Below are 27,985 nucleotides of genomic sequence, written 5' to 3' on the forward strand. Positions count from 1 at the left end.
AAATTACCTAATTTTATTAAATTACAAAATTTTCTGAGGTTTGTAAGCAAAGAAAATTTAATTCAGAAGGTTGTTTCCTCATTTTTTGCCATACATATCAGCATAAAGTGTTTTTGTTATTTTATTTTTTTTTAATTAAAAAACAATGGAGAACTTTTTCCAGTTATAATTCACCAAAAATAAAATCAAATGGGTTTAACAAAGGATCTATTTTTAAACCTACACCTGGAAACAATTTGACTTAACGAGACGTAAACCACCTTTTACAAATCGTCAGAATTTATTTGTGCAATATCAGTGGCAGGAGACTTAGTATGCAAAAGTGTTCTCTGTTTTGTAGCCCAGCTTGTCGAGGTTTGGCAGACACGCGTACTGGATCATGGGGGGTGGACCGCACATCACGATGAGCACATCGCTGGCCGGAGGCGGGAGATGGTCTTTTATCATGTCAGCGTCAACAAACCCTTTGCTGTATTTCCACCCTGTCACAAGAACATAGAAAGAAAACCTTCATCTCTACTGCAGGGCAGTCAAATGATCATTATTAGTATTCATCTGGATATTTATATCGCGTTAAAATTGTACCTTCAGAGGGTTTGTCCAGTGTGTACCACACATCGAGTTTATCAGGGTGGCTCCTGTGAACTTCATCCAGCTCTTTGCGTAACAATATGTCCTTCTCAGTCTGCGGGGGTGAAACGCTTTCTTAAGAGCATAAATGGCAAACGTATAGGTGTTTTGATGTTTATTAAGTGTGCACGATGTGCTTCTTGGCAAGCATGTCAAATATTATGTGACTAATACTACTAAGTTTTTCGAAATATCTGAAAAAAACCTAATTAAAAGTTAACTTTATTTAGAGGAACCATCATTCTTAAGAAATTTTGTTTATTGGTTATGCTCCACTATAATTTAGAAACCATATTAAATAAATATTAAGTCTTGTTTTCAGAGAAATCTATCAAGATGTTTATTTGTGTGAGATGTGCTCAGAAAATACCAGAATGAATTATTTTGTTTATTCCTGTAAATGTTTTTTGTGTTCAGGCAAAAATATAATTTTAAATCAATGCCTGTCTTCATGATACCGTTCTGGGAATTTTATTTGTTTTATGGCTGCAAAAAGTCTCCCAAAAAAGAACGTTCACCTATTATAATTTTTTCCTTTAAAAAAACAAACAAACAAACGCGGAACCAAAAACTAACGTTAGGGAAACGTTAAGGAAACGTTGTGTTTGCTGGTTCAAGTCGGCAAGTTTCAATGGAAAAGCCTTGACGACCGTTGCAGCTATTTGAAGGAGAAACTTATTTTATGTAGCTTATTTATGTATAAACGTTTTTTTTCCTATACTATTTACTTAATTGAGGATGTAAAGTTGTTGTTGCTGGAAAAATTCTTAACCAAAAAAAAGCATTCAATTAGTAGGCCACGATGTCATTGTGAAAAACATTGCCGTTTTTAATCTCCATACGCATAATGGTCTCCAGTTACGGTACTGAGTTCCTTATTTATTAGTTCGCTTAATGAATATTTCTGACCTGGTTGGCAAATATAAGGGAGCACTTGGTGTTGTCAGCAGGGTCCGCGGTTATACTCCTGATCAGCTGCAGCATCGGAGTGATGCCTGAAAGAATGAACGTGTCGTCTTCAATTAATACACGTTTTGATGAATTATCTTGGCAGCAACGCCTGGAAACCTACTAAGAATACACTGGATGTCCATCGTTACCTGTTCCTCCAGCAATCATGCCCACGTGTCTGAACCTCCGCGCTTTGGGCTCAGATTTTTTATCAGGTCGAATAGCAAACCGCCCTGTAAATGTCAGGAAGGAAATATATTCGGCATCTGAAGCATTTAAATATTTTAAAATGCGTCGTGTATGCAGGTCATTTAGTTTTTACAGCGATCTTAAAATAACAAGACGCTGCCCTCTAGTGACTGAATACGTTGCGTGATCTAAAACAACGGCGTACATGTTGAAAATGATGTGAGAAGTATGTTAGGCTGTATTGTATTTTTCCTTACCATTTCCAGTGTATACCAGTAATCCATTTGGACCCCTAAAGTCAATGGTGTCTCCAATCTTCATATCATTCAGGTACTGAGACATCTTTCCTCCCTCAGGATAGTTTGGATGAGTGTTTTTATAGTAGATCTTATGTAAGATATTTGAGAAAGCGATGTTTTTGTGTGAAGTATAGCCAACTATAAAACATAACCAGTCTATTGTAATTACAAAATGCATAGCATTGCACCTTTACGACTAGATCAACGTGTCCCTGGTCCTCATCGCTGGACACAGGTGTGTACGCACGGATAACCAGATTCCCATTCACCTTTGCAGACAGGTAAACATGCTGACCTGAGGCACAGAATACAAGATCCATCTTAGAAAACGAGTGGAACTCAGGTGATACTGTGAAATTATACTGTGTCATATTTCAAGGTCAGGTGATCCTGCTGACGTGATAAAAGTATATAGCGCAACGTCCTACCAATAGGGAGACCAAGTACGTGAGAAGAGGACGGAAGACCAAACCGGAATTTCTTTGTGTCGTGATTGATTTCCTGTTGCAAAGCAAATATAAGTAGAGTCGCAGTAACATCCGTGCTTTCTTTTGCAGGAGAAACATGCTCACATTAAATTCTGACTGACCTCCTTCTCTGTGAGTGGCAAAGGATATTTCACATTGGGATCCTGCAAGGTCTTTGGGAACTTGCTCTGCTTCCGGCCTCCATTGGAGCCTCCTGGTTTTAGGAGGAGGAAGAGGGCCGTGATCACCACTATCGATATCCCGATTAGCACGGGTACTGTCTGCAAAGTACATGTTAAACACATTATTGATGAAATTATAGAATGATCAATATAAATTTTGATTAGTTTAATTATCCTAAACATTTTAATTATAAATGCATGTCTTTCTTTAAAGGAAAGAAATTAGGGTGTTAAATGTGTTTATTTAATATAATTATTTAACATTTTTGTAAACAAAATGAGATAAAATATACTTTTAAATTATGTACAATTTAATGTAATATATTATAATTAACACATTATAGCTAGTTTTAAAATTAATTATATAATCTCTACATTACTTTTTCCATTGGTTTTAATGCATGAGTTCACATAATTCCCATGCTTGCATGTTTTAATGACATAACTGTTTTTTTTTTTTTAATGTTAGTCATAATAACAAAGTAGGTGTGTTTAAATATTTGATCATATTTACAGAGCAACTAACACTTATAAACTATTGGCATATCGTGCTACATTCGACACTGAGCTGACAACCTGCATATGTCTGTACCTCTCACCTTCTTTCCACTGCTGTCATTCGAACCAGAATAAAATCAACAGACAACTGTTAAATTGACAGGGAGGAAAGGCAACGTGCTAACTGCGTTTTGCAAAGCAGTGAATTTGTGAAAGTGCAATAATTAACATTACTCACTAGAATTTGTTCCATGCTGCAGCGATTTTCCTGTACTGTATCCTTTAGTGTGGTCAGGGTTTAGCATGTGTGAGGTAGAATTTGTTCATAGTTCATTTGCTGTATTCCAACCTTTGCACCAAGGCCAGTTGATAGTAGAAGACTAGATGGAGTTAATGAAATGCAGCCAATTGGAGTAGGCCTTGTCAGTGGCCCCAGCCAATAAGAATAGAATATTCAAATGAGAGGGCAGTGCCAGTGCGCTTCCTATGGTTGTTCATGTAAGTGTGTGTATGGTGTGGGATCACCCCACTGCATGACAACACCTTCAGAGGGATGGGTCAAGGAAACCCCTCAAGTACAGTACGCTAGAAAGAAAGGCCATTCGAGTAGGAACAGAAATGCCTGACATTTTTGAAGTTTTAAAATGCTTTATTCAGGTTAGCAAAGGCTATCTTGGTTTTAAAAAACCAAAATATGTTCAGAAAGAAATATTTTACTTAAAAAAAAGAATGTTTTTTTCTGAACAAGAAATACATATGTTAGTACGTATGTCTAGTGATCTGCGCTAAAGAAGTGCTGTGAGATCCAGTGCATGATGGCTGTACCACAAGGCTCTCCTCGACTCTTCTCTCCCATCAGAACAACATCAGATGCTAAACAAAAGTTAAACAAAAGAGAGGTCCAGCATTCCAGTGAGTCTGAGTCAACGATATTCCAGAGAAAACATTCGAATGTAAACTATTATTCACTTAAATTTCCATCAACATATGCGACACTGACTTCAGATGATTTGTTCACCCCAAAAATGTACTCACCCTCAAGCCATTCCAAAATTCTTCAAAATAAAAATGATGCTCATTGGCAATTAATGGCCTACTTTTCTGCACTTTTTAGAGCTATTTAACATCTTGTTACGTCAAAAAAAGCCATAGGCTGCAATTTAAGTAGGCACTTCTTTTGAAATGCAATTACTTCGTAGCAACTGTAAGTATGTTCTGTTTATCATGGATGCCATGTTGTCACTGACCTCACATGAACTATAACAATGTCCTTGCTATCTTTCTGGGCCTTGAATGTGTCAGTTTCATTGCTGTCTATGCTGAGGTTCAGTAATCTCTCCGATTTCATAAAAAATGTTTTGTGTTCTCAAGATCAAGTTTGGAACGATCTGATGGTGAGCAATTAATAACAGAATTGTTTATGGGGTTCTTTGATTAACTATATTCCTTCGATTAACGAAGGACGCATTTAAAGAATCATTACCAAACGTACCCACTAGAGGACAGCATGTCTTCAATTACATTTCCTTCCAGTGAACAGTGAGTATTTAGTGTAGTTTCCAGTTGCTCACCATGCATTGCTCTCCGCTGCTCAGTCCAGCACGTAGCATAGTAGGTGTCAATCTAGCTCTGTGGCGTTGTTCACACACCGCTCGTTCCAGAACTGATATTTTTAGCAGTGCAGGTCTGCTAAAGTCCGGCTAAAAAGAGTGCATAACATTCACCTCAAAATGTGCAACAGAGAAATTTTAATTGCGCTCGGCTCAAGTGACATTCGAGTTCTGAAAGTTCAACACCAGGTCAGCTTTCAATTTATTCAACAAGTAGTCATGAAATGTCATGTTTGCACACACACAGATATCAGCCAGGCTATTGTGTAACCGTCACAACGGTCAACTTGTGAAGGCAGACGGGTGACGTACGCGTTTGGCTGGTACGGGCCAGAGCCCAGCAATGGAGGGAGGGTGGGATTTCCGGTCCAGCAGAGGGTAGACAGACAGGCTGCAAACTTTCACTGAGATTTAATGGAGAGCTCAGCTTAAGCAAAGCCACATTGTAGTCGAGAGAGAATGGGCTGTAATGAGGGTGTACGAGTACTCCAATCACATCACGAATCTGAGGAAGAGGAATACAAATTTTGTTGTCATTTCTGGGTGAACTATCCCTTTAAGACAAGATGAGTGAATTTGATCTCAAATTCAAATGCAATTTTCTTATTCTTCCTGTCGATGTCCATCTCACCTGTATCTTTGAGCTCCCTGCTGTCACTGATAAACGTCTCAGATGTTGTTCTTTCCTACAAAGAAATGACAAATCATCGTTAAAAAAGGTACTTTACTGTTACGAATAGGTTTGAAGGTCTTCTTCCAGTGGTATTGTTTTGGATGTTTGTTGAATATTTGTTGCTCACAGATTATAGACACAGTGTGCATCAGTAAGGATCCACTGTGATTGGATGACCGCCCCACTGCATTCATAACCCGCACCCAAACTAATGCTCACGTGCCACGACAGCTTCCCATCATCCTCTGCCGTCCTTGGGGCATCCAGTCCAGAGGTAGCAAAGATGTCAGGCATTCCATACAGAGCTGAGAATTCAGAGGAACGCGTGCATGAATGCTTGCGGTAAAACCAAATACGCATTCACAGTCTGTTCAGAGATAAATACATTCTCATCTGTGCCGCAGTATGCGTGCGTTCCCTTATTTTACACATTTTTTGGACTTCAGCTGGATTCCACACATTCTGAAGACCCTCTGAGACAAGGCGTCTCTTTTAGAGCTCAACAAAAAAGTTGGTGCGACTGTGGACAGCGGAAAAGACAAAAGCAAGCACAAACCAGCCTGCAAATGTGGTGAGATAACTCTGCTGTCATCGTCTGCTTTCTCCCCCTGATCTTCAAACGCTGTCTCTCTGAGATCTGTGATGACAAAACCATTTTTGTCATCATTTCACACATCAGAAGTCTTTGGTTACACTCAGTGGTGTCAAGACTTAGTTATATGATGGGTTCTGCACAAGCAGTGTTCACTGTGTCCTTGTTGCAGAACGCGGTTTTATGTATAAATATATATTTTTGTGGTGTCCAAATGTTAAGCATTTTCATTATTACTTTTTAAATAATCTTATTAACATAACAATCAAGGGAAAACTTATATGACAACTTATATAACATTTATATGTTTATATATTTATATGAATATTTGAGATGCTTTTGGAAAAAAAAACTTGCAATTAAGTTTTACAAAGTAAAATATACATAGACTTAAATTTACTGTTGACCTTTCAGAGGAAGTATAAATATTGTAGGCTGGCTTGCGTGTTTATACTGTGGCATACTATTTAGACGTGGGTCATATGTGGGTCAGGTTTGGTTGGGTGAACTCTGTTGACTCTCACCGTTTTCCCTGATAAAAGAAAAGGATGCGTTGAAACCACGGGCTGAGATGGTGTTGTCTGTGCTGAACTGTAGAAGCATCATGTGACTGTAGCTGAGAACAGCTGGAGGGACGCTCGCGCCACATACCACCACTTAAAACACAAACACTTTAATAGCGGAGCACTTGAAAACTACATTTCCCATAATGATGCAGTGCAAAATCTAGAATAGAAATAATATCCCATGAATTACTCGCCCTCAATGCTTGTACACATGATTATCGCGCGTGATAGCAATAGCAGTGTTTTGATTGCGTTTAGTGAAAAACAAGGTGGGGCTGTGCAACTTTTTATGCCTTTTTTATGACACTCGCTTGTCTCACAGAAGGAAACCAGAAGACTCTGTGTTAGGAGGATATTTCAAGAAGCAGCTTTATTTTTTAGAAAGCAACGAGACCAGAGCTCTACACTCATCTTGCCTCGGTGCATCTTCTTCGTCTACTTCTATGTGTTTAGCAAGACCGCTTCTGCTTGAGTGCCGCCAAGCCGCTTCAGCAACTCGAGGCACGTGAACAAAAGCGCCAATCTCATTGGTCAGTCAGTTTTTAGCGCGGCGCGTAAAAAAAAACGAGACCAAGTTGTTTTAGACTTCGGTTTTCACACTCTTTGTTTAGCCACGAAGCGTTAAACGTTATTCGTGTACCATATACGTCCCGGTGTGTACGAGCATTCAAGCCTACATCCCACCGGAACGCCACTCTCTCGTGACGCATATAAAATAGTTAGAAAGTTTTAAATATAAAGATCTTTCTTACACAAACACATGTATTCACAACGAAAGGCCTTTATTAACCCCCTGGAGCCATGTCCAGTAGTTTTTTTGATGGATGGACTTTTATATTAATACAGCTGTGATTGTAATCATCTAAAACATTAAAGTCAATTACACCTAGGGCGGTTTGAGGGAAAGTAAATCATATATTTTGGGAGTACTATCTCTTAGAGTGCTGTTCAATTTATTAAAGTATACAAAAAAATGTATCATGTTTTCCATAAAAATATTAAGCAGCACAGCTTTCAAATTTGATAAAAAAATAAATATTTCTTAAATTTTAATTACTGTTTATCCAAATAGAAAACAGTTTACCTTTGAATTTTTATACTTTACCTATTTCATCCTTGCCAGCAATGTCTCCAAACACCGTGAGTGAATCATATTTGCAGTTCTCTGACTCCTCAAGGTCAAAATCGTCAAAGTCAAGCTTTAAGGCAAATGTTGAAGTTATTCTGTTATAATTAGCATGTTAGCATATAGCAATTAGAGTCATGTGATTTTGCACATAGCATAGCCAAGTTTTCTGCTATAACTCTATCATTTAGTGAATTTTTTTTAAAGGTTCTTAATGTGTAACAGTTTACATTGCACTTTGTAAACAGCAGGAAACAACCAGCTTTACATGACTGCAGTGACGTCATGGCGTCGCTCTTTGGAGTCTAATTGAGTATCACATTCTCTCTTGCAGTGAAACCGATCAGAGCTTCCAATCTCACTGCATGCATGCATTTATGACCGGACAGACGGGTCACGACTGGACAGAGGAGACACCAGGCAATGACTAGGCCAACACAAGAGCTTAAGAGTTGTTTTTACCTTGACTATGTGGCCTTCTGGGGCATAGATGACCCAGCGGCAAAGAGTGCTGTTGCTGTAGGCTTGCGGGTAGGCGGGGCTCCGCACAGACCCCTTAGGCTGTAACAGCACCACTGTTCCACACTCAGCCCCTGCACAAACACAAAAGGAGAAACTGGTGGAATGGAGCCCGGCCGATGACGTTGCAGCACGGTGTCACATTTCTGTCTGGCAAGGGTCATACTGAGGGGAGCAGAGTGGTGATTTGAACCTAGCTCTTACCTTCTCCGAACTTACCACTCGTAGTTGGCCCCCTGGCAGACATGTAACTATGGAAACGGTCCCATTGAGATAAGCTCTCCGCTCTCTGAGGAGCCTATCGGCAGCAGTGTGAAAACAGAATTCTACTGGGGAAAAGTTAGTTTGCCTCTCAACCTGACTGGGGAAATGAACACACCTTGCAGACCAAGTGATGAAACCAACAGATCAGTTGAGCACAACATGTGCTGCTAAGGAGAGCACAATTAGGGTGGAACGTTTTTTAATAATGGGACTGTATGGATACAAAGACATGTAAATGAGGCAATGCTCGAAAACAACATCACCAGACCTGTGCAAGCATGCTAATCAAGTACACAATAAGCAATGTTTGAAGCATCAGCTATATAGCTGCGCAACATATTCTGCATTGTCATTGTACTGTCACCAAACAGGCTTGAATCTTCAGATTTCCACATGCATTATAGTTTCACGTTCAAGGAATATTTTACTGTAGGCTTTTCAGAATTGGGTGCACAGCAACAAGAGAAACCAGTCAGACAGAGTCAACTCACCAAAACTGTAGTCCTTGTCAACACCATTGAAATGGATGGCAAATCCTGCACCTGTGCTGCTTACATCAGACACAAACTGCACTGTGATACCGTTGGAACCACCAATAAGAACCGGAGGTGGAGGTTGACCACCACAGAATCGACCTGTTGAACAAGGTCACACGGAAACATAGAACCTCAGGTCCACTTGGACCACTAGACCAACAGCAAAGTCAATCGTTACTCCCACCTATTGGCCTGTCTTCATCCACATGCACAGTAAGATAATCGCTGTAGCACAGTGTGTCATTCTCCAGATTAAACTCTAGGAACTCCAGTAGTATATGTTCTCCAGCTGGAACTCGAATGGACCACAGACACATCCTACAGCAAGAATAAAATATAAACTGCTGTGAAAGTTTCCGATGTTGCCTTTGGGTTGCAAATATCTAAGATACTTAAGATGTGACTCACTCATTGTTGTTGTAGCTTTGACCTGGGTGAGCTGGATTTCTGATGATGCCTTCAATTCCAGGTACAACTCCATCAGGTACACTGCACAGGGACCTGTCAGCACCTATGTTGACATCTGTAGGCCATTATTTAAATTTATTTGCAGTATTTACAGAAACTAGGTGTTAAGTGTTTCCGTCCAAGTCTTTCAGTTACTAAACCCGATTATTAACCACTACCAGTCACCCCCCACCCTCCCTACAACACCCCTGCTACTAGTCCTACAAGATTGAAAACAAATAAAAAGCTCTAACTCAATAACAGTACCCACCTTTTCGAAGATTAGACTTTATCCATGACAGGAACATTAAGACATCAGTGAATACTCCAGGTGAGCCTCTTCTGGATGAGGGTTTGAGCTTGTTGTTATTCCAGCTTCTACCACAACCTTTACCCCATGATGTGATTCCCACAGCCGCCCAGCATCCATCTGCTCTGGGGCAGAGGAGGGGACCCCCAGAATCCCCCTGGAGCACATGAGGACAGAGAGTAACTCAAAACCATCTTTGCCAACCTAGTAATATTCAGGATGTGTATGCTGTAATTCAAAGTTAATTTACTTGGCAGGCATCTCTCCCTCCTCTCTCTGGGCCTGCACACAGGACTGTGAAGGTCTTCTGTCCAGGTCTAAGTGTTTGTAGGACATGTTTGCACTTGCTTTGCTCTAACAGATCCAGTTGCACCTCCTGAAGAACCGAAGAAAGTGGCCCTTCTAAAGAAAAGACAGACCTCTTCAACATAATCCTAGTAATAGGATTAGTAGTAATGTGATATTTGAGATCTTTCTCTCCAGTATTAATTGTTATTTCAGTGTTGTTCAAATGAATTCTCACTCTCAGTAATACGACCCCATCCACCAACAACACACATAGTCTTGGCTGGAAACCTCTCACCAGGGTAAGGCAGGCAGACCGGCTTAACAAAATCACCTAGAAAACAGGCATATTATGGTTATCTCTAAAAATCTATATGTGAATAAATATGTTTTGGTAATCACACAGAACGACTTGCCAAAGTGAATGTGTCCTTTGATCTCAAGCAAAGCGATGTCGTAGCTCATGGGACAGGAGCGCTGATATTTTTCATGGAACTTTACAGTTTTTACCTGGAAGTTTTGTTCCCCTCTGTCAACTTTTCTTTGGTTGAAATCACCTGCTACAGCCTCAATTTTGTGCAAGAAGTCCCTAGGGCAGGCAGTTATATTTAAAACAAAGTCAATGAAGCATTGACAGTCAAAAGTTATGATTAGTCATGTATAAATTGAGTGGCCCTACGTGGATACACTTGCAAAGCAGTGAGCAGCAGTCAAAAGCCAGTGGTCTGTCAAAATTGCTGCAGCACAGAAATGCGATCCTCTGATCCTAAGAGACACCTGTAGATGATAGTAGAATTAATTGTTTTCAATACCTTTTGGAATGTAGGATTGCATTGCATATAGGATTGATTTTTATGTATTTGTAAGGTTGAACAGTTACTTGCCAACCACGGATGGGAACCTCGCCTGGCGTCTGATCCTCCAATAACCCTCATAGAGCGGTAAAGAGTGCCTCTTTCCCTAGTAGATCCACATTTTGCATCTGAATATGGCAGAAAAAAACTTTGTAATTAATCTGTGATCTTCTTTCCGTACAAATGAATTAAACGTTTTCTTACCACTAGCATGAACAGCAAAAGTCATTCCAAGACAACCCGACAAGATGAGAAAACCAACAAAGGTCCTGTAGCATAATTCAGACATTCTGTGTCCTTTGCCGTTAAAGACTAAGATTGGTGTATTTATAGAAAGGATGGAGGGGTGGTCTTTTTGACAAATGGGGTGCTGTGGTTACTGATTAACTTCACACAGGAAGCGGGCGTGTTGAACAGATGTCTGCTTGGTAAGCATCTAAATTTTATACCTAGATCTTTTATGTGATAGTTTTTCAGTCTACTGACGTTAAGGAACCAATCTGACAATAAAATACTTAAATATTTTGTGCATGTGTTTGTCTCATTTTCCTGTAGTAGGAACATCATCAGAAAAAGATTTTACAGACACTTGTGATTCAGCTGAATGAGAAAAGCTCCTCCACTGACAATGATGTTTCCCTCAAGACCAGAATGACCTTTTAATCTAAAGGTTTATTGGAAGGTATTGGATTTTAGCACTCCCAGACTCTGCACTTAAAAATGTGCGCTCACAAACAATACAGTATAACAAATATACAATTAATAATTAAACAGAATGACGATATTAAGCAGTTCATATAAGTGGGAGTTTAAGTAGATCCTTTATTAATTTAAAACTTTAAAGAGGGATTACAATCAATTCTTAACATTTCTGAAAGGAAATGGACATAATTTATTGTGTGCTGTTTTATCTGTAAGTGTAATGTGTGTATCTGCAGATTCCACTTGAACTTGCCATTGTCTACCAGTTAAACTAAACTCTAATAACTAGTTTGATTTCTAGATGCATTTGAAAAAACAACCTTGCCAATTCACTCTGCCCTGCTTGTGTCAGAGAATGTACGCAAACCAGAGGTCTAGTAAACAGTAGGGAAGCTCTTCTTAACACAAAAGACAATTGTAGCTATGATGGTATACAGCTCACCACTTGCGACACCAAACCAAACAAGCATGGGTATCCTGTCATAAAATTGTCAACACATTTGTGCTTTTGTCTGCGGAGAACAAAAGCTGAAGGCTGACGTAATTCTCCTCGCAAAAAGAATCTTAGACAAATTGACTTGTCAAGTTCAGTCTATTCAACCAAGGCCACAAATCACCACAAACAGAAGCTGAGGGGTAGAGAAAGATATCAATTCATATTCTGTTTGAACGCAACTGTTGATTGTTCCATGCAAATTTATTCCAGCACAACAGTTCTAGTAAAATATAATGCTCTTTTGTTCTGTTATATCCAACAGGAGTCCCTTGAGCCCTGTTGCTTGGAAACCACAGTAAACCACAGTACAGCAGTTAATAGAAGCCAGAAAAACCTGAAATTCTTTGTTTTATGCGCATTCCCAGAATAGATGCGCTTTTAACAACCTCTCTGCCAATATGTAACAGTAAAATGATATTCTCACTGTATTATGTAAGTTGCTCTAGAAAAAGGGGCATCTAAAAGCTTAAAATTAAATGTAAGATACATTTCAGTGAAAGCCACTAATAGAGTTACACTGGAAGCTGATTCATGTAGCGTTAAGTCACTTAAAAGTGGTTCGGACTGACAAGGAAATGACAGGCTATTTAATGGACAAATCTGGATTCCTTTACTGCCATACAGTTAGCAAATACCGAGAACCATACCTTCACTCGCAGTCTGCCAATAATTGTTTAATTTCATTCAGGTTATCAGCATGCGATCTTCTAGTAATACTTTTTATATATATCTTTCTTGCATTTTAAGGACTGCCATACACTACTACCACATCGGTGCTTGATGTTATTGGATTTTACAGTGACATTTGAGAAGCGCTGTGGTCCCTTGAGGGATTATAGGGGAAATCCTACTCTGAGGAAGCATCTAAAACCTCTTTTCCAGTAAAATCTCTTTCCAGAACCCGTCAAAGTCTCACTAGCTAATACACGCTCAACATTTCAGATGCGGTACCAATTATTTTTTTTTGCACTACATAGGATTATATCACGAAGGAACGTCGTTCCTCGCGCGTGGTGGGTTGTGACGTCGGTCCTCTCCTGAAACGCATCATTTGGCAACCCATCACAGTTCCTCTCCGGCGAAGCTAAGCTACAACCCCACTGCGTTTCCCATCACTGCTGGATAGAGCACCTCGGGATCGCCTCGCAAAAAGACTGCGCGGGGGAATATATCAAACATCTCAGGTAAGCGTTCGAGTGCTTCAGCTCATTCTCTGCTGCCTCGTCTTTCCTGAGCTCAGAATCGAGTTTTTAGAGAGTGAATGCTAGCCGTTAGCACACTTTCGCATGCGGGGTTTTCAGCGGTGGTGCGCAGGAAATCCTCCCCGAAAGACGCACAGCTGGAAAGTAATGCTAAGCTGCTTTTACCGGTGCTTGCGATAATTTAATGCACGAGTCTATCGAGAAATGTCTCTTTGTTCCATTTCCATGACCATAAAGACAATTTCTTTCTCTTGGAGAACCAGTTGATGTTAAAAATAGACTTCTTTTGAAACTTTTTTGTCTGTGTGCTTTATTATTATTGTACAGTTATGAAGTAATTATTTATTACACCATTGCTTCAACAATTGTGCATTCGTGTGATCATTGACATTCTGACTATACGTTTAATACTTTTATAAGTTAAGTAACATTAGACTTGGCGGGACCTGTGAGGTTCAAATGTTGCACTTCAGAGAGATCGGGGCGCGTGAGCTTCTCATGAAATGTGAAGCATGTGTCATTTTGGCTAGCGCTCAGGAGACGATTGTGATTCATCCCGGCGACTCGAATCTTGTGACTCCAAAAGATTTGTTCGTTTGATTCACTCGGTCGCTCTTTTCCGCGCGCTGCGGCGTCATGTCTGTAGGTGGCGACAGGTGTGTTTCGTTTCGTTTGTTTTAAGCGAGCCATTGAGTCGTTTACTCAAACGATTTGTAAATACTTAAAGCTGATTATGATGGAAATATAATCCAAATAAATTACATTTCCACGTCTAGGTGTCCAACCAATGCTCATTCGCGTAGTCAAAGCTACTGATTCTGTAGGCTAGCTAGTTTTAAATAGAGGAAGCAGTCTCGCCCTTCAAAACAGAGGGAGGTGAATGGAAAATATGGATTTGAGAAAAGGATTGTTATGATTCATAACTCCATGCTAACAAAAATGACCGGCATTTCCATTTTCTCATGTGTAAATGAAAACATGATCACTAATTTGTTATAACACTTTTAGGACCTTTTTATATCTACTGCCGAGTGTCTACAAAAATAGCGTCAGGAATGAAACCAGTCTGACAGGCCTTAACATTTTTGGCCTATATCCCTGTTTTTTCTTCTAAACAGTTAATTGCGTATTTCTGCCATTTCATTCGGATGAACATCCACACTGTTGTTGTTGTGATGAGAATCACAAGACAGGCAGTGCAGTCTTGTGACAACACTCTTTTTTTTTCCTGTCACTGTATCTTTGATTCTGTATTTCAGTATTCTTCTGTCTGTGTATATTTTTTACTATGCACACACAGGATATTCGATCCCATCAGCCTTGAGTCCTTTTTATTTCGGTTCGTAATGGAAAGCTCTTAAGCTAAAGCATCCCCGACTGCTGTCGTTCTGTTATTACGTTGGTATTTGTTTACATACATCTTATTTGTTACAGTAGTACAGTTCCTCAGGTGCCCCGGTGCAATGAATTATTCAAACTGAGGATGTGGGATCTAGGATCAATTTGCATCTGGTGTACATGAAAGGGATTTGATCATGTCAAGTGGTCCCATATAAGATCGGTTATATCTGTTCTTTCTCGGACGAGCGATCGGTTTTCAGGGTTAGTAAATGCCATCTTCTCTATAGGGACTGATTTATCTCGTCGCAGAACTCCCGTTTTAGCTTTGCTCCCTGTAGTTGGACGCTGTTTAATGCCAGTGTCACTGCAGAGGCAGCTCTGGGTCCTTAGTCACAGAAGTGCTGAGTGGCTCTTGGAAACAAATCGCGCTGCTCAACGTCTTGTCTCGCCTTCTGGAATAATCCACCTGACCCCTACAATTAAACCAGCATTCATTAGCTCCAGACTGGCTGCTTGCCCTTAAAGCGAGTGTGTCAAAATAACCCATGCGCTTCGCTGAATGTCTGAATGAGACTGTTTTATGCAGATTGTGCCCAGAATTTATTGCCATGCAGCGTGTGTGCATACTCCGTCAGTGTTTGGGGAGCATGCAGCTGTGGAACTTGGCGCCGGTGTTATGCAGCAAACAATGCGAGGCTGCAGCACCGACCAGAAAGAGGCTGCAAAAACAGCTCATCGCCGGCGTTCCCGCAAGCCAACGGGAACTTGTTACGTTGAGTGGCCTGATAAGTTTACGGAAAGGATCATATGATGTGGCTGGACGCTTCAGGAAGAAAGCGGCAGGCTGAGATTGAAACATCCTATATTGAGTTAAACGTAAGATCTGAAAATGGTCAAATGCCGATTAGAATACATCCTGTATGTTTTCAGTCTTTTGCGTGCATTTTTAGGCATTTAGCTGCAATTTTTGTGTTTTATGTTTTAATTTTGTCAGCTAGGTGAAATTATTTTATGAGATTTGTTTCATTCGCATGGAAGCAATACAAACTTCATCTGCATCATCTTCCAATGTTTGTGAATTTAAGGCTGTCAATGAGTTTTGTCTGTGTGTAATTATACCTTTAAAACTGTCTTTCAATGACATATAGTAATATTTTTAAATATTAATTTATTACTTTTATAAATTTATTTTTAAAGATTTTTAGATTAAGATTGTTTTAATGTTTTTAATTGTAATTAAAACAGAAGTATTATTGCATTGTCCAGAAATCTTTCTAATGTGCTCAAGAACCAGTTCTTATTATCAATGTTAAAAAGAGCATATTATACAAACATATTATAGATACATATTTTAAATTTTTTCAAGATTCTTCAAAGAAAACGGCACAAAGAAACAGCATTTAATTTAAAACAAACATTGTAACATTAAGCCCTAGCGTCCCTTTTCATTAATATAATGCATCCATGCTGAGTAAAAATATTAATTAATTAATATATATATATATATATATATATATATATATATATATATATATATATATATATATATATATATATACTCACTGACCCCAAAACTACTTAATGTGAGAGGCGAGTCTAAACTAGGAAAAAATCTTTATCTCTTATTTTATTACATATTAACCAGGTATCTGCTGTGGATGAGCTGTATTGGTTTGCTATCAGTAGACAAGAGATAAGAATAATAAACCTGTTTATACTGTTAGGATTTTACTATGCTTTATTGCCTTTTAATTTGTCCTGTCAATTAGTGCTATGTAAACCTTTTTGCGGTCGATGCACCTTAATGCTGTTTAGGAGCAATTTTTATTGACCCGGCAAGTCAAAATCCAGCTGCGGTTCCAGGAGTAATACAACACCAGCTCTAAAGAGGGCATTACACATTTTTACAAAGTTAAGATCTGATTGTCATGCAGTAATTGTGGACTGAGGTCTCGGCAGGAAAGGAAGGAAATGACCAGGAGGAAATTTCAGAAATACTAAGATTAGGTTTAGATAGGAATGTGTGTGTATTTACGGCGTGATATTGCGTGACCATGTGTGTCGGTGCTTTTCAGGGGTGTAACAGAGGAAGGTGCACTCAGGATGGTCACCATTCCAGAGTACTACGAGGGGAAAAATGTTCTCATCACAGGGGCCACGGGCTTTATGGGGAAAGTCCTTCTGGAGAAGCTGCTACGCTCTTGTCCCGGTGTCAAAGCTGCGTATGTGCTTGTCCGGCCCAAAGCGGGACAGGCTCCTGAAGCCCGGATTGCTGACATGATCAACTGCAAGGTGAGCAAGTGCAGGTCTTTTGCAGGAGAACTTCATGCTTTCTTCTCACAATTCTCAAACGAGTTATATACCTCATGGTATAAATTAAGGGTAAGGTATGGAAGTATGAGCTATAAAAAAAAATGTAAGGCATATTTTCAGGCGTTTAGTGAAGAATCATTTTAACCAGACAGCCAGTGTAAGTCAACCAACAGGAGTCAAAATGATTAATGTGAAAATTAAAATACATGTAAAACTTAAAAGTCTTAAAATTCCACAGAACACTATTTTAGTTAGTTGTTATTATTATTTCTATTTCCTTAGTATTCATTCATATTTTTGAATTTACTCCATTTTCGTTTTTTTGTTTCAGTAAAACTTAATTTTGTGCTTTTTTTCAGTAGTATTAGTTTTTTTTTTTTTATGTATGTCGCTGCTTAACTTTAATTTTTCTATTCATTTTAGTCTTAGTAGATTAGTAGCACTTCAGTGTTTCGGTTTGTTTCCAAAGCAACAAATAAATAAATACATATATTTATTTATGATTTATTTTTTTTAATTATAAGTCATTTTTGTTTTATTTAATTATAAGAAATGTTTAGACTAGGAACAGAAAACCATACTAGACTTTTTCTTTTAATGCAGCTGAATGCAGTGTCTTTCATCTCTTACTATTTAAAATGTCTTACGGGATTTATGATTAGGCCGCGGATGCACTGCTCAGATCACGTGTTATATTTTCAGTGACTTTCAGGATGCTTTGAATGCTCTGGATTGCTCTGATAAATCTAATCTCTCACTCTATTTGCTCTTTACACAGTTATGTTGTATGCACATTTCTGGCCATTTGGAGGTTATATTGATAGCATTGTCTATTAGGCTGTGCGGAACAGGAATTTGTGTGCGTTTACTGTAGTGCTGCTCCAGACTGTGATATCTGATTATGGTGAAAGTGATCTTGAGTCTTTGAATGCTGCAGCTTTTCGACCGACTGCGAGTGGATCAGCCCGATTTCGCAGAGAAGATCGTGGCTGTGAACAGCGACCTGACGCAGCCAGACCTGGACCTGAGCACAGAAGACCAGGAGACTCTCACGGGCTGCATTAACGTAGTGTTTCACTGCGCTGCCACCATCCGCTTCAACGAGCCTCTGAAGTAAGCTGTAATCTCCGCCCACAGCTATTAGTTTAGTTTGTTATATCACAGGAAACAAGTTGCTTGAGTAATTTCTTCATTTCCTTCTGTAACACACTCGATCCACTGCGTAAGGGCTGTTGAGATAAAGACCGTTAACTCATAATTCTAATTAGCAATTTGTCAGACTTGCATAAACCTGGATAATACATTTAAATGCATGTTATTATTACATTTATTTAATAGCCTTTAAAAAAATGATTACTATTTTAGGTTTTTTCGCTCACTAATTTTTCCACTAATACAAGTCAAATTCACTATTTTACAGATTGTTATTATTACTATTATTAATAGTAGTTTTAATACAACTGTCATTATTATTTTACTACTACTGTTGTTTTTATTAATATTTTTATAATAACTATTACTGGAAATGCTAATGATACAATTATTAATGATTCAAGAAATGCTTTACTATTTGCAATACTACTAATACTAATAATGTTTTTGCTAATAATAAAATGTATTATTATTAATATCAGAAATGGTAAGTAATAATTTTTACTGTCATTATTTTTGTGTTAGATCACTCCTTTATTCTTTTTATTCATATCATTGTTATAATGTTGATGCAAATAATATTTGATAAAAACAACAACACTAATAATAATAATAATGTTACTATTAAAGTTCAATAAAATGATGGCTTATTAATGGCAGTAAAGGCAAAGTACTGTCATTATTGTTTTACATTTAAATGCTATATTGTTGTTGTTATTATTGACCCTTATATTACATTTATTGTATCAAGTATACAGTATTTGTATTTACAGTATGCTTATTATTATTATTATTATTACTATTATCAATAGTAGTACAAGATAATCCTGCAATTAGGTTTTTTATTTTAATAGTATATTATTGAAATATTTAGCATTAGTATGTTTCTGCCCAAATTCTTCTGTCTTTGCTGCAATTTATCAGATTAGAATATGTCCAATAAATGAATCCGGAGCGCTATGCGTTCAAAATACATGCTAAAGCCTTGTTTATGTTTTAAAGTGAATGTGGAATGCAGCACCACAGGCAGTGCACACACAAACACTTCCGAGGTGTTCATTCATTCTTCACCTGACTGCCTTTTTCCTTCACAGCGCTCACGTAATGCACCGCTGCACCCGAGAGACATAAATGTGTATTTTATGCCCATTGTATATTCCTTAACTCACCTTCTCCTGTTCTGAGGTCTGCAAATTGAAAGGTTGAAACCAATCTAGCTGCAGGTTATCGTGGTTAGATTTATTTTTTCTCGGTTAGGTGGTTTTGTACAAATTGCAGTAGATGCATCTTCAGGTCAATCAGATCTGCTCACGCTCATCTGCAGAGTCACTGCAGTTCAGTGCTTTTTCTGTCCCTCTGCTGCAGAGATGCCATGCAGTTGAATGTGCTGGCCACGCAGAAGATGGTTAACTTGGCTCACAGAATGAAGCTTTTGGAGGTGTTTATCCACGTTTCCACAGCCTACGCCCACTGTGACCGTGAGCTCATTGAAGAGGTGGTCTATCCACCACCTGTCGATTACAGGAAGCTCATAGACACACTTGAGTAAGTCTTGACTCTCCAGAACACTCTTCTTGTCTTTGATGCTGCAGTCCCCTTCCTCATTATACTTCAAGTCTAAAGCCTCACTCCTAATGATTTATAAATGAATGTCACAGACATATATATATATATATATATATATATATATATATATATATATATATATATATATATATATATATATATATATAAATATATATATATATATATACACTTTTGAGGGGTTTTTTTTTCATTTAATTTTGATTTTATGTGTATGTATATAGGCGTAATGTTTTTTTTTTTTTTTTGGTGTCCCTCAACTTCCTTGATGTGTATGACACTGACAGGTGGATGGACGACAAACTGGTCTCCTTAATGACACCAAAGCTGTTAGGTGAGCGGCCTAACACATACACGTACACTAAAGCTTTGGCAGAACAGCTCGTCCAGCAGGAGTGTGGAAACCTCAACGTCGCCATCGTCAGGCCCTCAATTGTAGGAGCCAGCTGGAAGGAGCCGTTCCCCGTAAGCAAGCTCATTTCCATCCTCCCACCTAATTAAAAAAATACTGCCTGGATTTTGAGCACCGCTCTTTCTTTTCCACTCTGTTTAAAGGGCTGGATTGATAATTTCAATGGGCCGAGTGGGATATTCATCGCTGTGAGTGGCCACTTTTGATTTTGCAGAGCAGATTTAAATGCAGTGGTATTTCACTTCGTATGATTGTTTATTGGTACTTCATGTTAAAAGCTTTTTTCTTTTTTTTTTGGTTGTGCAGGCAGGAAAGGGGATTCTGCGAACAATGAGGGCTTCAAATAACGCTGTCGCTGACCTGGTGCCAGTCGATGTGGTCATCAACACCACTTTGGCCGCTGCCTGGTATTCCGGTTCCCAGAGACATGCCAGGTCGGACATGACCACCAACACCAACCAGCACACTAAATCCCTCACACATGGACCGCTGGCAAAGAAAGTCATGGAATGAATGTCGCTAGCTTTCTGAAAATGTCGTTTGTCTCCTTCACAGGCCGAGAAGCATGCTGGTGTACAACTGCACCACTGGAGGGATCAATCCATTTCACTGGGGTGAAGTTGGTATGAATCACTTTTTTAAACCTATCGCTGCACAGTGACCTTCAAGTGCTTCATTCCTCTTGCTATTGAATGCAAATCAAAGCGTGAGAAGGCTCACTTGTTGGAACAAGCGTATGGGTGTTAGCCAGCTTATTCTTTTCTTCTTTCTTACATGGGAATGGGTTAGGTTTGGATTTGATCATTCAGGCTTCAGTTTTTGAGACTTAACTTCATAGCTGTGTGTTTTCCACTAAATTGGAGTAGGGTGGGGAGGAATGAGTTATGATTAAACGTTAGTGGATGAATTACTGTGAGTAGTTTTGTGATACCATATTTGGATTTTATAACCTTAAATCTAAATAGAAAATGCAACATGGCAACAAAGTAATTCTGTGTCCTTGATATTATATTATATTAATATTATATTTAGTGCTGTCAAATGAGTAATCATGATTAATTGCATCCAATGTAAGATTTTTCTTTATTTAAATTTAGTATACTATGTATATTTATATGTGTATATATACATAGAAATATATGTGTATATATATATATATATATATAAATATAAAATGTTATGTGTGTATATATAAAATATAGGAAAATAAATATATAAATGCATTTACAAATACTTATACTGTACACACATTATAAACTTTTATTTTGGATGTGATTAATTGTTTGACAGCACTACTTATATTAATACTAACACTTAATCAGGAAGTAACAAAAAAAAATTATTGCTCAACACAAGATTTATTTTATGTTGTGGACAAAAGTTTGTTTTATTTAACTATATGGATTTAAAACATAATTAGGTCAGTCATGTATTATGTTTAATTACATAATGCATATGATTCTGTAATTAGTTTTCTTAATATTAATAAAATGTAAATCTATATTTATTTATTTATTTATTATAGGGGTGCGGCGGTCTTGTAAATACTTTGTTTGATTTCAGACGGATCTGATCTGATTTTTATTTCAAAAATACCTTTCTCCAGAAGAAGTGTGCTAGAGAAGCTGTGTACTGCAGCAAAAATGTTTTGTTTAAAACTTTGCATTTTACACACTAAATAGTTCTCAAAAATATGTGTTCAGTTATAGCTGTAAAATGTGTTTCAGTTCTGTGATTTGAGAGAAACGACTCTTTTAATGAAGCGTTAGCGTGAGAATGTCGCAATGCCTTTGCTGCTGTTGATACTATTATGACAACAAACATGTCACAATGAACTCTTAAAACAGGTTTGACTTCTCATCTTTGATGAGTGACTGAAATTCAGTCAGACTGGAAATGTATCTATGTATATTGGAGATATTAAACAGTAAAATTGTGTATTGAGTCTTACTGTTTACATTTACAAACATTTCACTCATAGTAAATTAGTTTAAATACAAACCAATATTTGGTTATAATTGGCATTGTGTTACAGTTGAAACCGTCCTATTATAAGTAACATGACCCAACAATAAGGCCCAGTCAGACCTGTGATTCATTATATATATGCGTTATGTATTTGTTATGTAATATAGTTTTAGTTTTTAGAATAAAATATTTATATGTATTATGTATGTATATTCTTTTTTTTATTTTTTTTTAGTACATTTCCTATAAAATAAATTACAGTAACTGGTCCGAAATACCCTCACTATCTTTATTGTCGAGTTATGAAAAAGGTCTAGATAATGCCAATTAAGTGACCCCAATATTTAAGACTGGAAGATACCCTCGAAATGTTGCTTTTTAACCCTAAACCAAGTCATGCACAGCTGTGCCGTTTACTTTTGAACCCCTTTTTGTCTCTTAGAGTACCATGTTATATCCACTTTCAAGAGGAACCCCCTCGAGCAGGCCTTCAGGCGGCCTAATGTAAATCTCACAACCAATCACCTTATCAATCAGTACTGGATTGCTGTAAGCCACAAGGCGCCAGCATTCCTATATGATCTCTTCCTCAGGATGTCAGGAAGAGAGCCCAGGTAAATCCGACTGCTTCGCCCCTTTCCTCCTCCCCCGCTTCATCCTCCACGCTCGGTCTAGTCGTCAAGTGTCGCTCTCCGTGTCTTGGGCAAGGATGCATAACCCACTCGGAGACTGGGTTCTGCAAGCTTCCCGTCCGCGTGTGTTTGTGTGTGTGCGTGCGCGCGCTTATCTGTGTGTGTTGTGTAGCTCTGTGTTTAAAATGCTCTTGTATGTTGTATGCCTGTATTCCTCTCCACAGAGTACTGCATAAACATGACGTTCAAGACCAACCCCTTAGAACAGGCTTTCAGACGCCCCAATGTTAACCTGCGATCCAACCCTTTTACCAATCAGTACTGGACCACAGTGAGTCACACCCTTCCTGCCCTGCTGTATGACGGGTTTCTCATGTTGACGGGTCAGAAGCCCCGGTAAGGTCTTCAGTACCCGCTTCTCCACCCCTCTGTCCTCCCTCCTCCCCTCCCTCACCTCCAGCACTGGGTGTTGGGTGCGTGGTGTGGCATGGCGGCAGGCCGGCTGGGAAGGAACCGCTCAGGAACCGCCCAGCCTGGCCATCTGCTCGACTTCATGGCATCGGACAAACGCTGCTGCCGGGCTACCATAAAGTGCATGGAGTCCTGCACGCTTAATTTATTTATTTATTTTTATTTTTTTGGTGGAAACGGAGATGGATCCCTACCATAATACCATATTTTGGTTTTTTTTTTCTTCTGAGCCATGCCATTAAGTCTCCAAGAGAGGTCTTTTGGTCTGCTCTTGTGGCACATGAAAACGTAGTGGACGTTGGGAATGATAGTTTGGATAACACAGCCTTTTCTCACTAAGCAGGTCAGAGTGCTCCGCTCAGATCAGATACGGACTGTGTGCTATAATATTTTTCATCGTAAAAACTGATCAGAGAACAGCACTCGTTAATAATGGATCCAGGTACCAAACTCTCTGCTCTGAAAATTGTTTAAACTCAGTGGTTTTCAAATGTGGGTCCAGGACTATATGCTAATTTATCAAATTGTTTATGAATTTTATAATATTTTAGAAAAGTGCTAAGGTTTTGATTTGAATTAGCATATTTTGATTGTGTTTTTTTTAAAGGCTATTCAGAAATCAAGATTACAATTTTTATACTGTTAAATAAATCATTATGTAATTTTCTATAGAAGAGGATTAGGGCCAAGCAAAAGTCGTAATGCAAGATTAAACTCAGTTCAATTAAATTCAAAAGGAAATATCAAAATAATATGTTGAGAATAAAATCATTACATGAAAAGTCACTTGTTAATTTTCTAAAAAAAAAAAAAAAAAAGCAAAGACCATTATTCTCAAACTATGCCACTGCAGTTTTAACACCGTCCAACAAGACAAGAATTAATGAAGAATCTGTTTTTTTTTTTTTTTGCTAATTATTTTTCAACATTTAATTTTGACACTTGTTCTGAAAATTAATCATGCTTTTTCAAAACATAAACTTTTTTATTGACATTTAACAAGTTCTTTCACAAAACATGATTTTTTTCTTTATTCTTAAATTTTATCTTTATTTTTAATTTAAAGAGTTTATTCTCACATCATAATCACTTTAATCTTGAGATGGATTCATGTTTTTAAATTGTCCTAATTTTCTTCTGTAACTCAAGTCCTCTAATAGAAGATAGAAAAATATTTTTTGTTAACATAATACATTTTCTAAGACTATTCTATATTCTATCATTTACAGTTACAGTATATAACAAAAAAAACATTGTTTTATTGATTTCATAGTACATCTAAATATGTGTACTGTTATTTTCTCACACCAATGCAAACACTTATTTACCTACTTAAATCGATTTGAAAGCCTCTGGTTTAAACCACCAAGATAGAAATTACAAGGCGGCATCCTTCTCATTTAAAAAACAAAAAACAAAAAGGCAAACACTGGATGCATATATGACAATTGTCTATTTATGCAAAAATGGTTTTAATTGCAGGGAGTAGAAGTGTTTGGTACCTGGCAATAAAACGACTGGTTATGCACCTTAAATCTAAGGTCTTTCAGTTCAATGTTACTTTCTGCTTGTGCAGATTCAGTGAATTTGTCGTGTACTGCTGATATGCATCTGGTTTAAGGTGCAGATGTTTCATTGATTGGTTTTAACACCATTAGAATGTTTTGAATTTGATTTTTAAAATGGTGTTCTAATACAGTGCATGTAGTCATTCCCTATCCAACCCATAAGAGATCTTGAGGGAAACTGGGCGTTTCTGTATAATTTGCCTTCAACTTCAGCAGTGCTTCATCAGATGAAGCCTGAAATTTGGCACACCTGTACATCTGGTAGAGTTTATAGAGGTTCACGTAGCGTCACTCAAAAAGAATCAAGAACCTTTAAGTACACAAATGCGCCCAGGTGCCCTACAAGGTCCTGCAAGGTTTTAACAGTGTGATCATTGTTCAGCCAAATCATGGGAATCCACAGTCGTGTTTGCCAAAGGTTTGTGGTTCAAAAGTGCTGCAGTGGGATCTAACCTGAATCAAATACACTACAGGATAAATGGGTTGGAGAATAATTGTTTTGAACTAACTGAGGAGCATTTGTTTTAACTCTTTTGTTTTGTTTGTTTAATATTTACTTTTTTTTGTTGTAAACTTGTTTAATTTTTAATTTGATTGTTTTTGGCTTTTTGCTTTCCAGTAAAAATGTTTTTGTTTTGTGCATTTTACTTTTTTTCTTTATCATTTAATAAGTTGTTTATTTATTTTTAATTTCATTTGTTTCAATGTTTCTTTTTTTATTTGGGGAAAACTAACCAGTGGAAGCCAGTTCCTGCCTCCAAGTAAAAGGAAAAAACAAAAAAAAAAATATATATCTTTTGTATTTATGACATGGTTTCACGGTGTGAATTAATATCTTGCAAATGCGGCTTTATTTCTCATAATTAATCTGTGATATCAAACAATGTGAATATTTAACACTTTACGAGGCAGAAATGGGCTTCACTAATCAACATTTTTTTAATGTAATCAAACATTTCATAGCATTAAAGGTTTTGCTTCTATCACTAAACATTAAGTCATTTACAAGCTGTGGTTTCTTCAAACTACAGTCATAGTCTGTCACCATCCGCTTGCCCTTTGAGGATTAAACAAGAGAAAAAAAGGCACCAACTACAATTCCAGCCCCCATCAAAGCTCATCAGAAGCTAACGCTCACATGTCTCTCTTTTTCTCCCGCTCGCTCCCCGCGTTGTTTCCGTGGCGACGCAGGATGATGAAGACAATCACTCGGTTGCACAAGGCCATGATGGTGCTAGAGTACTTCACGAGCCACTCGTGGGTGTGGAACACAGACAACGTCACCATGCTCATGAACCAGATGGGATCTGAAGACAAGAAGGTGAGTGTGTTTATGTATTAATACACTCGCAGCATGCCATTGGCACAGTTAAACGAGTCGCATCTGTGATTCTGAATCATGTCACTTAAAGCGTGTTGGCAATGAACATTTCATTCAAGAGGCTCGTAGCTTTGACTTTTATCAGCGCTTGAAGTGAATGAATGTCCTAAACGTTGTTTTCCTGATCAGGTATTTAACATTGACGTCAGGCAGCTGCACTGGGCAGAATACATGGAGAATTACTGCATGGGCACTAAGAAGTATGTTCTCAATGAAGAGTTGTCAGGACTTCCAGCGGCGCGCAAACATTTAAACAAGTAAGGATTGAAGTTGAACCTTCAAGATAGCTGTTAAAATAGAGGGACATTCCCACTGACATGGTTGATAGTTGTTGCACCGACAGAGTGACTTTTGGTCGCTGTGAATAGATGTCAGCGTTTGGTTTTCCATTTACATATGTGAATTTTAGCATATTGAATAAATAAGGACATTTCAAGACACACAATTCACATAAATGCCTGCTTGAGGTGGGTGCATTTATTCACTTGTTTCAAAGTCTGAATCGAAACTTACTTCTGGATACGCAAAATAATGTGACTTTTCCTCACTTGTAGGCGATTTTAAGACTAGGATACATTTTTTTATTATTATTATTATTTATTTTTTGGGTAGGAATGCATCATATAGCAGTATCATAATTGGCCATTGTTAGATATTAATAATTTATTGTTATCAGTATTATAATAAATTTTGCCTATAATCTTACAGTCATCTTAAAAAAAAAAAAAAAAAAAAAAAAAAAAAGAATTAAGACTGTCATTTACGTTTAATTCATTTAGGTTAATTAGTGTGGAATTTTAACAATTTTAACATTTATTGTTATCAGCCGAACTGGCTTATCGTGTTGGCCTGAATTTTATTAATATATTATTTAAATGTCATTTAGTCCTGTGATTCGTAATTGAATTTTCAGCATTACTACGGACTGTAGCGTCGCGTGATCTTTTAGAAATCATTCAGACTTTTTCTCAGTTTGTCAATTTTTCTGTTTTCGTTTCCTGTAGGCTGCGGAACATCCGCTACACTTTTAACACCATCTTGGTAGTCTTAATCTGGCGCATTTTCATCGCCCGTTCGCAGATGGCCAGAAACATCTGGTACTTCGTCGTCAGCTTGTGCTTCAAGTTCCTCTCCTATTTCAGAGCCTCCAGCACCATGAGATACTGAGTCCGCCTCAGTGTCCTTTCCCACCCCTCTCTCCCGACTGCTATGCACACACTTCTGCTTTGCGATACTCCAGACTCCGAGGGTCAAGAGTACAGGCATAGTATCCGCTATCCTCCCTTCCTGCGCAAATGCACCCACAACATCGCCGGGTGCAAGTGCACTCAACTGCTATGTAGAAAGCATGAATTTTCAGGGCTCGAGGTCTGCGAAGCTCTCTTAGCACGAGAGCGGCCGCGTTCGTGCCGAGCGCGTTTGAGCACTTACTGTACCTGTTCCACCTCCTGAACGCAAACAGGTCGTGGGCGACTCTTTATTATTACGGTTTACATACCTGCTCGTACTTGTTAGCGGCATTGGCCCATTTCCAGCTGTAATCAACGAAGCACAAGAAAAATAAAACGAGAGATAGCTTTGTCTCAGCTCTGTGCCTACAATTCAAAAATTACCTTCATCACGTGCCCGACGTCTCTGTTCGATTCATGTCTTTTGCCTTACAACTTTCCAATACCTCTCACCGCGGTCGAGATGAAAGTGATTTTACGTGTCACCAAATAAGAAGCGTCTTGAGTGATTTCAGGCCTTATGTTTGTCTTCGGTC

At 38.2% G+C, this 27,985-nt stretch overlaps 3 protein-coding genes across 4 annotated transcripts; 1 reads left to right on the forward strand and 2 right to left on the reverse strand.

Moving 5' to 3' along the window:
* Window positions 1–261: 261 nt before the first annotated feature.
* On the reverse strand, window positions 262–3,592 carry LOC122330498 (NADH-cytochrome b5 reductase 2). Its single transcript, XM_043227560.1, has 9 exons — window positions 3,455–3,592; window positions 2,659–2,817; window positions 2,498–2,570; window positions 2,258–2,364; window positions 2,028–2,157; window positions 1,731–1,814; window positions 1,540–1,625; window positions 586–685; window positions 262–482 (listed from the first exon to the last, which is right to left on the reverse strand). Exons 1-9 carry the CDS (start codon window positions 3,467–3,469, stop codon window positions 310–312), a joined length of 927 nt encoding a protein of 308 aa, XP_043083495.1. The 5' UTR covers window positions 3,470–3,592; the 3' UTR covers window positions 262–309.
* A 1,045-nt stretch (window positions 3,593–4,637) lies between these two features.
* On the reverse strand, window positions 4,638–10,983 carry LOC122331269 (ovochymase-2-like). The gene is made up of 16 exons (XM_043228834.1): window positions 10,957–10,983; window positions 10,824–10,921; window positions 10,561–10,733; window positions 10,383–10,478; window positions 10,110–10,261; window positions 9,821–10,016; window positions 9,511–9,625; window positions 9,287–9,420; window positions 9,058–9,201; window positions 8,246–8,376; window positions 7,763–7,856; window positions 6,616–6,747; window positions 5,928–6,136; window positions 5,627–5,835; window positions 5,458–5,512; window positions 4,638–5,331 (listed from the first exon to the last, which is right to left on the reverse strand). The coding sequence occupies exons 1-16, from the start codon at window positions 10,981–10,983 to the stop codon at window positions 5,086–5,088; spliced, it is 2,211 nt and encodes a 736-aa protein (XP_043084769.1). The 3' UTR covers window positions 4,638–5,085.
* Window positions 10,984–13,213: 2,230 nt separating this feature from the next.
* Window positions 13,214–27,884, forward strand: far1 (fatty acyl CoA reductase 1). 2 transcript variants are annotated; one of them, XM_043228217.1, is made up of 12 exons: window positions 13,214–13,380; window positions 16,815–17,031; window positions 17,990–18,165; window positions 19,570–19,749; window positions 20,076–20,253; window positions 20,344–20,388; window positions 20,507–20,634; window positions 20,756–20,823; window positions 23,025–23,196; window positions 26,031–26,160; window positions 26,350–26,477; window positions 27,225–27,884. In XM_043228217.1, exons 2-12 carry the CDS (start codon window positions 16,843–16,845, stop codon window positions 27,385–27,387), a joined length of 1,557 nt encoding a protein of 518 aa, XP_043084152.1. In that variant the 5' UTR covers window positions 13,214–13,380; window positions 16,815–16,842; the 3' UTR covers window positions 27,388–27,884. The 2 variants fall into 2 exon arrangements, with proteins under 2 accessions (XP_043084152.1, XP_043084150.1); XM_043228215.1 differs by lacking the exon at window positions 23,025–23,196 and adding an exon at window positions 22,611–22,782 and having other exon boundaries at window positions 13,219–13,380.
* Window positions 27,885–27,985: the final 101 nt, after the last annotated feature.

The sequence above is a fragment of the Puntigrus tetrazona genome, chromosome 25 (assembly GCF_018831695.1).
Source record: "Puntigrus tetrazona isolate hp1 chromosome 25, ASM1883169v1, whole genome shotgun sequence".
Classification (NCBI taxonomy): domain Eukaryota; kingdom Metazoa; phylum Chordata; class Actinopteri; order Cypriniformes; family Cyprinidae; genus Puntigrus; species Puntigrus tetrazona.

What these genes read in the sequence shown, in the direction of transcription:
- LOC122330498 (XM_043227560.1), bottom strand. An exon ending in TGCCACTCACAGAGAAGGAG is followed by an intron (nt 2,571 to 2,658) that starts GTCAGTCAGAAT and finishes GCTTTGCAACAG; the next exon opens with GAAATCAATCACGACACAAA. An exon ending in ACTGGTATACACTGGAAATG is followed by an intron (nt 1,815 to 2,027) that starts GTAAGGAAAAAT and finishes TGACATTTACAG; the next exon opens with GGCGGTTTGCTATTCGACCT.
- far1 (XM_043228217.1), top strand. Translation starts at nt 16,843, where the DNA reads ATGGTCACCATTCCAGAGTACTACGAGGGGAAAAATGTTCTCATCACA. An exon ending in CTGACATGATCAACTGCAAG is followed by an intron (nt 17,032 to 17,989) that starts GTGAGCAAGTGC and finishes TGAATGCTGCAG; the next exon opens with CTTTTCGACCGACTGCGAGT. An exon ending in AAGCTCATAGACACACTTGA is followed by an intron (nt 19,750 to 20,075) that starts GTAAGTCTTGAC and finishes TGACACTGACAG; the next exon opens with GTGGATGGACGACAAACTGG.
- LOC122331269 (XM_043228834.1), bottom strand. Translation starts at nt 10,983, where the DNA reads ATGCAATGCAATCCTACATTCCAAAAG. An exon ending in AAAGTCTAATCTTCGAAAAG is followed by an intron (nt 9,626 to 9,820) that starts GTGGGTACTGTT and finishes AATGGCCTACAG; the next exon opens with ATGTCAACATAGGTGCTGAC. An exon ending in TTCTTTTATCAGGGAAAACG is followed by an intron (nt 6,137 to 6,615) that starts GTGAGAGTCAAC and finishes TTGTCATCACAG; the next exon opens with ATCTCAGAGAGACAGCGTTT.